The 12,768-nt window shown below is 47.4% G+C and overlaps 1 protein-coding gene across 1 annotated transcript in view; it reads right to left on the minus strand.

The window, feature by feature from the left end:
• LOC126355708 (uncharacterized) overlaps positions 1-12,768 on the minus strand; it is a 121,005-nt gene that overhangs the window by 69,994 nt on the left and 38,243 nt on the right. Inside the window, exon 6 of the mRNA XM_050006079.1 lies at positions 2,410-2,571. Coding sequence (XP_049862036.1) covers positions 2,410-2,571 — 162 coding nt within the window. The remainder of the gene's footprint in view (positions 1-2,409; positions 2,572-12,768) is intronic.

Genomic DNA, 12,768 nt, shown 5'->3' on the forward strand with positions numbered 1-12,768 from the left:
AAAGCCACATCACATGATGCGGACCAGTGAAAAGGCACATTTTTATGCAACAGGCGATGCATTGGCTGAACCCAAGAAGGCCTGCAATTCCTTGACAGATGTAGGGCGAGGAAGGGCATTGATCGCAGTGACAGTTTACTGAAGCGGACGAATACCATCCCGAGAGAGTTGAACCCCAAGTATACGATAGATGCCTGAAAAAATTTTGATTTCTGAAGATTACGCTTAATACCGGCAGTCTGTAAGACATGAAAAAGTGTGCAGAGATTCTGAAGATGTTCTTCAGTGGTGGAGCCAGTGACAACAATGTCGTCCATGTAATTTATACACCCAGGGACAGTGAGCAATAATTGTTCGAAGAATTGCTGAAAGAGAGCAGGGGCGCTGGCAACCCCGAATGGCAATCGTTGGTATTGATAGAGGCCGAAAGGCGTGTTAAGGACAAGAAACTGCCGGGAAGCAGTGTCAAGAGGAAGTTGATGATAAGCTTCTGACCGGTAAAGTTTAGAAAAATTACTGGCCTCCAGCAAGTTTAGTGAACAATTCTTCAGGTCAATAAGGCATTGAGCATTTACAGTGGCTTTGAAATCGCCACAGAGACAAAGATCACCATTTGGCTTAGCAACGACGACAACAGGAGAGGACCACTCACTGCAAGTGACAGGAAGCAAGACCCCTGAAGCAGTGAGATGATCCATCTCCCGTTTAACCTGATAATGAAGGGCCACAGGAATGGGCCGAGCCCGAAAAAACTTAGACCGAGCATGGGTTTGAGTGTGATATGAGCTTCAAAGTCATTTGCACGGCCTAACCCAGGAGAAAAAAGGGACGAAAATGTCCTCGACAAGGAATCCAACTGAGCATAAGGAATAGCATCAGAGACGATACTGACAGAGTTATCTATGGATTGCAACAACAACCGATACATTTGAGGTGAAGTCCATGTTTGGTCGTCCACGACATGAAATGCCAAGAAGTGCTGTTCAAGACGTTTTTCGTAATCAGACCAGTTTTCCGCCATCTAGTCGTCAGGAGGAAAAGGAGGTAGAGACAACGATGAGAGAGGCCCCGCGTTTGACGCGGCAACGAAATCATGAATCGCATTTGTGAGAAGCGATTGCTGTTCAATAAGACCTTGAAATAGTTGCTCTAAAGTAGCCACAGAAACATGTGGGTCAACGATGATGAATAAAAATTCACTACCTCTTCGCCAATTGTTATAACTTCAAGATGAAAAAATATATTTCAAGGACGACGCAATACATGTAAGTCACAGATCAAGTAAACAGAGTAAGACATGTATACACTTTAACAGTCAAATCATAACAGAGTCCAAGTCTAGCAGCCGCTAGCTGGCTGGCTGCTTAGGTGGCGCTGCTGCTGCATGGCTGGCAGACCGCGCCAATGCAGAGTAACACAGTCATTTATGACACACTTATGTAAATTTCACAAAATTTCCAAACTTTGCTGACCTGTGACTTTCTTCACAATTCTCAAATATATTTGAAAATTAGTAGTTTTCTGTCTCTTATTGGGCTCATGGTATGCACTAAATTTCAAAGAAATCAGAGTGGGTCAGGTTGAGTGTTACATTTAACTGACATGGAATTATCCCAGGGGAAATATCCAGAGAAGTCTCACTGTCTCCTCCATAATGTTTTTACTACTTTTTACAAAAACAGTAAATTCAACATTGCTTTGTAACTACAAAGCTCTGCTGCAAGCAAAGGTAATATATTTTACTATTCTCTTTTCCAATACTTTCAAGTTGTCTAACTTTTGATTGAGCACATGTTATCTGCCTTACAAGAATTCTTACTTCATTGATTTACTAGTGTTTCACAATAAGATCCTTACATGAAGGATTTCTATTGCTTGTTATCCCTTCCAGGAGATAGACTTGTGTAGCAGAATCTGTTAAGCTTTCAGAAGGTATGTAAAAAATCACTTTGCATTAAACCTTTCAACTGAAGCTATATTATTATATTCAGTCACTCTGGCACAGATAAACTGATACTGCTTCTGGTCATTCAAGATTTATGTATAAATTACTAATAATGCAAGATTAAAAAATTAATTATTATTAATCAGAGTGATATTTTCACTCAGCAGTGGAGTGTGCACTGCTATGAAACTTCCTGGCAGATTAAAACTGTGTGCTAGACCGAGACTCGAACTTGAGACTGTTGCCTTTCGTGAGCAAGTGCTCTACCATCTGAGTTACCCAAGCACGACTTACACCCCGTCCTGTTTTGGTCTGCCAGTATCACCCTCCTACCTTCCAAACTACACACAAGTTCTCCTGAGAGGTCCTGAGTTTAAGTCTCAGTCCGGCACACAGTTTTAATCTGCCAGGAAGTTTCAATTATTGTTAATGTAAATTTAAGTAAAAAACCTGTAAGAACAAACCTACGGCAGCTTCTCTCACAGATTGCTTCACAACAAAACATAATTTGGCCGGATTAGAATTAAGGCTATCTGCAGAATGCTCGCCTGTGGAGGATTTGGCGCTGAAATGTTCGATGATTTGACTGGCACTGGCATGCATGTCGGAAACTAGGCCAATTATTTCTGGAAGAAACAAAGAAAAACATGTAGTATGCCAATTAGTTTCACATAATTGACTCAAAACTGTCAAAATGTATGATGACTAAAAGAAAAAAACATACATAAATCACCATCATTTACAGAAGCCAAAACACTGTAAATGAACATCCATGGCAGAATTATCTTAACTGTGCAACAAAATAGAAGTAAACTCCATTAACATGATTATACCTTGCATAAAATACTACGTACCTCTGTGATTAACAGATTGCAATTCACAAGACTCTGCATGTACCTACAAAATAGGCAACACTGCAGTACATGACACTCAATAAAGACTGACTATTGGCTGGCGGCAGGCCTCTACTGCTTGACTAGCTGATATGTCAATCACAAAGTTATTTTAATCAAAGTACGAGACTGCTGGAGAGCTCATTGTTCTGAGTGTTCACCTCAACATGTACTTCAGTGCTTTTCTTGATCAAGTTGGTAAATTTCATAATGAAACAGCTGTGGACTTCCTCTCCTGAAATAGTATTGCTATGAACAATCCCAATTTTATTTCTTGTGTAGTACTATTTGTTCCCCTTAGTTCACTGGTATATCAATAATTGGAAGCTTGTGGCCAACACAGGGACAACAAAGAAATATCATGATCCAATAAACAACAGCGAATGTCCCCACATTTGCACTGAAGTAGAGAGATTTGACTCAAACACACAATCAATTGTTCTTTCAAGGCACTTCTTGATTTAGTTTTCCTTCCCCCTGGAGGGCACCTTTCTGAAGCTAGACTGGAGTACTGTATGAAATGCATTCCCAAATCTCATCCAGGTCTCACAGTCACTGCTCCTTCTTAGATAACCTCCTTACATGGGACGACAAATGTTATGTACAGTATTTTTGCATTAGTGGTGCTGATTTTTCATGATTCGTAACAAAACTGGTATGTTTATGGTCAATGTGTATAATAATTCTGGCAAGGGCTGATGTTCTCTGAACAGATTATAGAAGTGGCAGCTGGGGCTTCAGGATGTGTGTGTGTTAACTTCAGCCAGCACATCTCTCAGCGAGATGACTATGGCCCTTAATGTGAGGTTAGAAGAACTAAAAGTTATATTTCTTTTCTAGCACTACAAAAAACCACACTCTTGCTAAAGGCAAATGACTAATTACACATATGGTACACAGTTTTACATCATCTTAATGCCACAAACAGTGTTAATACGTTATAACAACACAGATTAACACCGATTCTGCCACATGGGGTTCTTTAATTTCAAGCAATTTTGATTTCCAGAATACAAAAATAACAATATTTTTGTTGAATTAATTCTACTTTTTGAGATAAAGGCAATCCATTTATAATGGCAATTAAATTATTAAAAAATAGGAGAATATTTTTAAATCTTTTATTTTAAAGTTATCAGATTATTTCAACAAGCAAATTGCTGTAAATTATACAAGGAATAATAAAATTAATCATAACAACAAAAACATATCAATAAGAATTAAGAAAAAGGTTTTGTACGAGATTTTCTTCAGTGTTTTTGATCTGGCCAGTGTCTCTGCAAATTCCAGTAGTAGTCTGCCATCATATGGTGATCCCAACGGCATTGATATCTTTCCTTGATGTCCAACTGGAACTGTTCCCCGTGTTCTTGGTTGTAATTGCCCAAGTTGTCAAAAAATTTATCTAAATGACTGTGGAAAAAAATGCAATTTGTCACTCATACTAGTTCCTAGTTTTTGGAAATTCTGGAGCACTTTGTCTGCTATTGAAGAACTGATAAAAAGGTTGTCCACACCTTTAATTTAACTTGAGTCGCGGTTTGTGAAATAATCATTGTTTATAAGAGTACAGATTTGTGGCCCATCAAAAATTCCTGCTTTTAACCAGGGAATGATTGACAAATGTATTTGAAGCGATTGCCATTCCTTTGTAAAGCTTTAACAAAATGTTTTATAGGAGCAGTGGAGTGAGAATGATTTTTTCCGGAATGACAAATGGTTCACGAACGATGTTATCTTTTCCTACAGTCAGGTTCATCCCCTGTGGCCAGGCTTTGCTACTCCAATGCCCATTTTTCACACTACTATCCCACAGACAAAGAAAACGAGGATATTTAATGGTTCGTTGGTTGATTGGTTGGTTGATTTAGAAGAGAGGAGAAGGGACCAAAGTACGAGGCCATTGGTCCCTTGTACCTAATAAAGCAATGTGAGTCCGCTGCAGTGAGTGGATCATCATTAAAAGTGCAGGTTCCAGATGAACGGTACGATGCCGACAGAAATGCATGACACACGTTTCCGTGGCGGAAAACTGGAAGCCATGGGCTAAAGCCCATGCTTCCACACTGTGGATGGCTTCCTGTAGGCGACGCTCAGCAACACCAGGACTGGAGCAGCCGAACAAACTGCAGAAGTCGTCTGCGTACAGAGAAGGTGACACGGAGAGCCAAACAGCTGCTGCTAGACCATTAACGGCCACTAAAAAGAGAGAGACGTTCAATACAAAGCCCTACAGGACTCCCATAGTTCCAGCAAAATGCAGGAGAATGGAGGCACCAACTCGGACATGCAAAGTACGAAGCTACATGAAGTTTTGGATAAAAATCGGGAGCATGATCCAGAGAGCCCATTCATGCAATATGGCAAGGATATGATGTCGCCAGGTTGTGTTGTATGCTTTAGGTCAAAAAATATGGCAAGCAAGTGTTGGCATCTGAGAAAGGATGTTCGGATGGCACACTCAAGGGACACAAGATTATAAGTGGTAGAGCGACCCTGGCAGAAGCCACCCTGACATGAAGCCAGCACGCCATGTGACTCCATGACCCAACCCAACTGCCGACACACCATATGTTCCACCAACCTCGAAAAACAACGTGGGTGAGGCTGATGGGCCAATAGCTATCCACATCAAGTGGGTTTTTAACGGGTTTGAGCACTGGAATGACTGTGCTCTCCCGCCATTGGGATGGAAAGATGCCATCGCACCAGACCCAGTTGAAGATGGAGATATGTCGCTTGTAGTCTGTGAGAGATGTTTAATCATCTGGTTGTGGATCCTATCAGGCCCAGGAGCTGTGTCGGGGCAATGTGCAGGGCCACTAAGGAGCTCCCACTCTGTAAATGGGGTGCTATAGGATTCACTATGGCGTGCGGTTCATGAGAGGACTTTCAATTCGACCCGCCGATTGAGAGTGCAAAAGGCTGGGTGGTAATTCTCTGGCAAAAAAGAGCGCTCGGCAAACAGAGCGCTCGGCAAACAGAGCGCTCGGCAAACAGAGCGCTCGGCAAACAGAGCGCTCGGCAAACAGAGCGCTCGGCAAACAGAGCGCTCGGCAAACAGAGCGCTCGGCAAACAGAGCGCTCGGCAAACAGAGCGCTCGGCAAACAGAGCGCTCGGCAAACAGAGCGCTCGGCAAACAGAGCGCTCGGCAAACAGAGCGCTCGGCAAACAGAGCGCTCGGCAAACAGAGCGCTCGGCAAACAGAGCGCTCGGCAAACAGAGCGCTCGGCAAACAGAGCGCTCGGCAAACAGAGCGCTCGGCAAACAGAGCGCTCGGCAAACAGAGCGCTCGGCAAACAGAGCGCTCGGCAAACAGAGCGCTCGGCAAACAGAGCGCTCGGCAAACAGAGCGCTCGGCAAACAGAGCGCTCGGCAAACAGAGCGCTCGGCAAACAGAGCGCTCGGCAAACAGAGCGCTCGGCAAACAGAGCGCTCGGCAAACAGAGCGCTCGGCAAACAGAGCGCTCGGCAAACAGAGCGCTCGGCAAACAGAGCGCTCGGCAAACAGAGCGCTCGGCAAACAGAGCGCTCGGCAAACAGAGCGCTCGGCAAACAGAGCGCTCGGCAAACAGAGCGCTCGGCAAACAGAGCGCTCGGCAAACAGAGCGCTCGGCAAACAGAGCGCTCGGCAAACAGAGCGCTCGGCAAACAGAGCGCTCGGCAAACAGAGCGCTCGGCAAACAGAGCGCTCGGCAAACAGAGCGCTCGGCAAACAGAGCGCTCGGCAAACAGAGCGCTCGGCAAACAGAGCGCTCGGCAAACAGAGCGCTCGGCAAACAGAGCGCTCGGCAAACAGAGCGCTCGGCAAACAGAGCGCTCGGCAAACAGAGCGCTCGGCAAACAGAGCGCTCGGCAAACAGAGCGCTCGGCAAACAGAGCGCTCGGCAAACAGAGCGCTCGGCAAACAGAGCGCTCGGCAAACAGAGCGCTCGGCAAACAGAGCGCTCGGCAAACAGAGCGCTCGGCAAACAGAGCGCTCGGCAAACAGAGCGCTCGGCAAACAGAGCGCTCGGCAAACAGAGCGCTCGGCAAACAGAGCGCTCGGCAAACAGAGCGCTCGGCAAACAGAGCGCTCGGCAAACAGAGCGCTCGGCAAACAGAGCGCTCGGCAAACAGAGCGCTCGGCAAACAGAGCGCTCGGCAAACAGAGCGCTCGGCAAACAGAGCGCTCGGCAAACAGAGCGCTCGGCAAACAGAGCGCTCGGCAAACAGAGCGCTCGGCAAACAGAGCGCTCGGCAAACAGAGCGCTCGGCAAACAGAGCGCTCGGCAAACAGAGCGCTCGGCAAACAGAGCGCTCGGCAAACAGAGCGCTCGGCAAACAGAGCGCTCGGCAAACAGAGCGCTCGGCAAACAGAGCGCTCGGCAAACAGAGCGCTCGGCAAACAGAGCGCTCGGCAAACAGAGCGCTCGGCAAACAGAGCGCTCGGCAAACAGAGCGCTCGGCAAACAGAGCGCTCGGCAAACAGAGCGCTCGGCAAACAGAGCGCTCGGCAAACAGAGCGCTCGGCAAACAGAGCGCTCGGCAAACAGAGCGCTCGGCAAACAGAGCGCTCGGCAAACAGAGCGCTCGGCAAACAGAGCGCTCGGCAAACAGAGCGCTCGGCAAACAGAGCGCTCGGCAAACAGAGCGCTCGGCAAACAGAGCGCTCGGCAAACAGAGCGCTCGGCAAACAGAGCGCTCGGCAAACAGAGCGCTCGGCAAACAGAGCGCTCGGCAAACAGAGCGCTCGGCAAACAGAGCGCTCGGCAAACAGAGCGCTCGGCAAACAGAGCGCTCGGCAAACAGAGCGCTCGGCAAACAGAGCGCTCGGCAAACAGAGCGCTCGGCATTAAAATCTCCCTACAGTAGGAAATGTTTAGGTAGTTGATCAATCAGTGTAGTTAATACAGTCAGGGGTACTGCACTATCTGGCGGAAGATATACATTGCAGACAGTTACTTTCTGTGTCATCCTTATTCTGACTGCCACAGCTTTAAGAGGGGTTTGAAGGGCCACAATGTCACTACAGACTGAGTTTAGGACATGAACACGAACTCCACCTGACACTAGATTATAGTCGCTACGGTTCCTGTAACATTCCTTAGAGCCATGGAGTACCGGGACCACATATCTGGGAACCAGGTTTCCTGGAGGGCAATGCAGACAGCAGGTGTAAAGCTTAACAGTTGCTGTAGCTCAGCCAGGCGGTGGAAAAAAGCGCCGCATTTCCACAAAAGGATGACGTCATCGTGAGACTGGGAAGGAATGGAACATTCAATGAGGCAGTTTACACATCAGGGTCACCTGCTGCCACTAACTTTTTGCCTGAGCAGTCTATATCCGTTGTGTCTGAGGGTCTGGCAAGATCTAGGTCCTCAGCGGATGTCATAATCTCCACCCTATCCTCAGATGGTTAGATGACTGATTGGTTTGTTGGTTTAAAAGTGGGGGACGCGATCAAACTAAGAGGTCATCGGTCCCTTGTTCCTAATAAAACAATGCCACAAGTGTGAGAATAAAACAGACAAAACACATAACACAAATGGAAAGAAAGGAAAAGACACAAAAACGAAGGGAAGTGAATGAACACTAAAAGGAACAAAAGAGGACAAGAAAACAACAGCGAGATGCTAGAAACAGAAGAGAGTAAAACTTGAAAGCAGATTACAGTGGCTGGTCAACCACGAGGATAAAAAGGAAAAGCCAGCCACTCTGCACCACCTTAAAAACTCCACCTTAAAAGCACTAGGGTGGAGGACACAGAGGGACAAAGGACATGCACTAAACCTATGTAGAAGTATAAAACCCACTCTCACGGATAAAACGTAAAACTGAAGGTGCTGTGGAGGCATTGTCACCCAACACCAAAGGCAGGGTGCAGAGAAAGTTAAAAGTCTGTCTCAGAGCGGCTAAAAGTGGGCAGTCCAGCAATAGGTGGATGACTGTCATTTAGGAGCCACAGCAACACTGAGGTGGGTCCTCACAACGGAGTAGGTAATCATGCGTTAGCCACATATGGCCAATGCGGAGCTGGCAGAGGACAACCGATTCCCTGCAAAATGCCTGCATGGAAGACTTCCACACATTCGTAGTCTCCTTAATGACACACAGTTTATTGTGCATGCTGTTATGCCATTCCATCTCCCAAAGCCAGAAAACCCTATGGTGTAAGACAGAAGACAGGTCCACTTCGGAGATGCCTATATCTAGAAGTTGTTTCCGCGTCGTCTATTTGGCCAGCCTGTCGGCAAGTTCACTGCCGGGGATTCCGACGTGTCCTGGTGTCCACACAAACACCACAGAACGGCAGGACTATTCCAGGGCATAGATGGACTCCTGAATGAATGCTACCAGAGGGTGGCGAGGGTAGCACTGGTTGATAGCTTGTAGGCTGCTCAATGAGTCAGTACACAGGAGAAATGACTCGCCAGGGCATGAACGGATGTACTCAAGAGCACGAGATATGGCCACCAGCTCTGCAGTGAGAACACTGCAGCCAACTGGCAAGGAATACTGCTCAATATGCCCTCCATGAACATATGCGAAGCCTACGTGACAGTCAGCCATTGAGTCATCAGTGTAAACCACTTCAGAGCCCCGGAACACGTGAAGAATTGAGAGGACATGACAGCGGAGAGTGGCGGGGTTAATGAAGTCCTTAGGGCCATACAAAAGGTCCAGACAAAGCTGCACCCAAAGTGTACGCCATGGAGGCGTACATGAACAGACCGCAAGTAGAGGTGGTAAAGGAAAGGACTACAGTTCAGAGAGATGGGACTGCTTGAAAACCGCAGTCAATAGCCCCAATCTGGGCAGCCGATGCAGGAGACGGACTGCCATGGGCGGGAAAAGGAGATGGTAATTCAGATGCTCAGCCGAACTATGAATGTGTGCTGCATAAATGGTGAGCAGTTGTGCACGTCTGATCTACAATGGAGGGACACCAGCCTCCACCAGTACAGTGGTCACTGGACTCGTCCTCAAAGCTCCTGTCGCTAATCAAACCCCACTGTGGTGCACAGGGTTGAGTAAATGCAATGCTGAAGGTGCTACTGAACCATAAACCACACTCCCATAGTCAATTCGGGATTGGACAAGGGCTCTGTAGAGCTGCAGCAGAATACACCGACCTGCACCCAAACTGGAGTTACTCAGGCAAAGGAGGGCATTGAGGTGCTGCCAGCACTTCTGCTTAATCTGACAAAGATGAGAGAGCCAAGTCAATCAAGTGTTGAAAACCAGTCCTAGAAATTGATGTGTTTCCACTACAGTGAATGGATTGTCATTAAGGTAAAGTGCGGGTTCCAGATGAATGGTACGACGCCGACAGAAGTGCATGACACATGACTTTGTGGCTGGAAACTGGAAGCCGTGGGCTAGAGCCCATGACTGTACCTTGTGGATGGCTCCCTGGAGGCGCCGCCACTCAGCAACAACAGTACTGGAGCAGCCGTACAAAATGCAGAAGTCATCTGCATACATAGAAGGTGAGACGGAAGGCCCAACAGCTGCAGATAGACCGTTAATGGCCACTAAAAATAGAGAGAGACTCAATACAGGGCCCTGCAGGATTCCATTCTCCTGGATATGGATGGAACTATGGGGGTCACCAACTTGGACACGGAAAGTACAGAGCAACAAGAAGTTTTGGATAAAAATCGGGAGTGGTCCCCAGAGACCCCACACATACAATGTGGCAAGGATATGATGTCGCCAAGTCGTGTCGTATGCTTCACGTACAAAAAGGACGGCAAGCAGGTGTTGCCATCTAAAAAAGGCTGTTCGGATGCCAGACTCTATGGACACAAGATTATCAGTAGTACAGCGACCTTGGCAGAAGCCGCCCTGACATGGAGCCAGCAAGCCAAGTGACTCCACGACCCAACCCAACCGCGGCCATACCGTACGTTCCAGCAGCTTTCAAAGAATGTTGGTGAGGCTGATGGGCCAATAGCTAACCACATCGAGTGGGCTTTTACTGGGTTTGATCACCATAATAATGACGCTCTCCTGCCATTGTGATGGAAAGACACCATCGCACCAGACCCGGGTGAAGATGATGATAAGATGGCTGTAGATGCGATCAGGCCCAGGAGCTGTGTCGGGTCAATGTGCAAGGGTACTGAGGAGCTCCCACTCTCTAAATGAGGTGTTATAGGATTCCCTGTAGCGTGTTGTGAATGAGAGGACGTTCCCTTCCAGCCGCCGTTTGAGTGTGTGAAAGGCTGGGGGGTAATTCTCGGACGCAGAGGCTCAAGCATAGTGCACAGCAAAGTGTTTGACAATCGCATTTGCGTCGGTACATAGCTCGCCATTTATGGTAACACCGGGGACACCTGTTGGGGCCTGGTACCCCGAAAGACGTTTGATCTTTTCCCAGACTTGGGAAGGTGACGTGTGGCACCCAATGGTGGAGACGTATCTCTCCCAGCATTCTTTCTTCGGTTGTTTGATAAGGTAACGAACACGGGCACGGAACCGTTTAAAGACTATGAGGTGCTCCAGAGAAGGGTGCCACTTATGCCGCTGTAGAGATTACCAATGCTCCTTAATTGCTTCAGCGACTTCCAGCACCCACCAAGGGACTGCCTTACACCTCGAGCACTCTAAATAGCGAGGGATCGCGTTCTCTGCTGCAGAAACAATTGTGCTAGTCACCTGCTGAACCATCACATTGATGTTACTGTGGGGGGAGGGGGGGGGGGGGGGGCGAGGGTTCTGCGGTGACAGCAGGGGTGAAAGTTCCTCAGTCCGCCTTGTTCAAAGTCCATCTAGGCAGGCATCCATCCGTCTGATGCTGGGGCAGTGACAGGAAGATGGGGATATGGTCACTACCACACAGGTCATCATGTGCTCTCCAGTGGATAGATGGGAGAAGTTCTGGGACGCAAATTGATAAATCAATGGCGGAGTAACTACCATGAGCCACACTGAAATGTGTGGTGACCCCAGTACTTAAGAGGCAGATGTCGAATTGCAACAATGAAGTTTCGACATCTCTGCCTCTGCCAGTAAGCATGGTACCACCCCACAAGGGGTTATGAGCATTAAAATCTCCCAAAAGTAGGAAAGGTTTAGGGAGTTGATCAATCAGTGCAGCTAATACATTCAGGGGTACTGCACCACCTAGAGGAAGATATACATTGCAGACAGTTCTTTCCAGCATCGTCCTTATTCTGACAGCCACAGCTTCAAGAGGTGTTTGAAGAGGCACATGTTCACTACTGACTGAGTTTAGGACATAAACGCAAAATCCACCTGACACTCGATTATAGTCGCTACAGTTCCTGTAATATCCCTTATAGCTGCTGAGGGCAGTGGTCCGCATTCCTGGGAACCAGGTTTCCTGGAGGCCAATGCAGATAGGTGTAAAGCTTAACAGTTGCCATAACTCAACCAGGCGGTGGAAAAAAAACCACCACAATTCCACTGGAGGATGACATCATGAGACTGGGAAGGCATGGAACATTCAGTGAGGCACTTTACGCCTCAGAGTCGCCTGCTGCAACCAATTTATTGCCTGAGCAACCTATATGCATTGTGTCTGTGGGTCTTCTTTTTTTTTCCGTGGTTTTAGGGCGCACAACTACAGCGGTCATTAGCGCCCAAACTAAGTTAGGAATGCACCGCGAGGCACAAGGCTAAAACAGCAACTAAAAGGGGCAACACTATAAAAGACGTATTAACTGGCATAGGATTAGAAAAACAACAGCATAATCAAATGTCCCAAGACAGGTTTGTCAAATTGATAAAACGAAGAACACGAGCAGCTGCTCCTGGGTCATCTGCTAAAATGGCATCCAGAGTACATGGCAGGCCAAGATCAAGATGCAGTGTAGTAAAATCCGGACAGGACGTTAAAATGTGGCGGACCGTCAGCAATTGCCCACATGGGCAGAACGCGGCATCTGCAGCTTCGTTCCCAGGGATACCGACATGGCCAG

Source organism: Schistocerca gregaria, chromosome 1 (genome assembly GCF_023897955.1).
Source record: "Schistocerca gregaria isolate iqSchGreg1 chromosome 1, iqSchGreg1.2, whole genome shotgun sequence".
NCBI classification, from domain to species: Eukaryota; Metazoa; Arthropoda; class Insecta; order Orthoptera; family Acrididae; genus Schistocerca; species Schistocerca gregaria.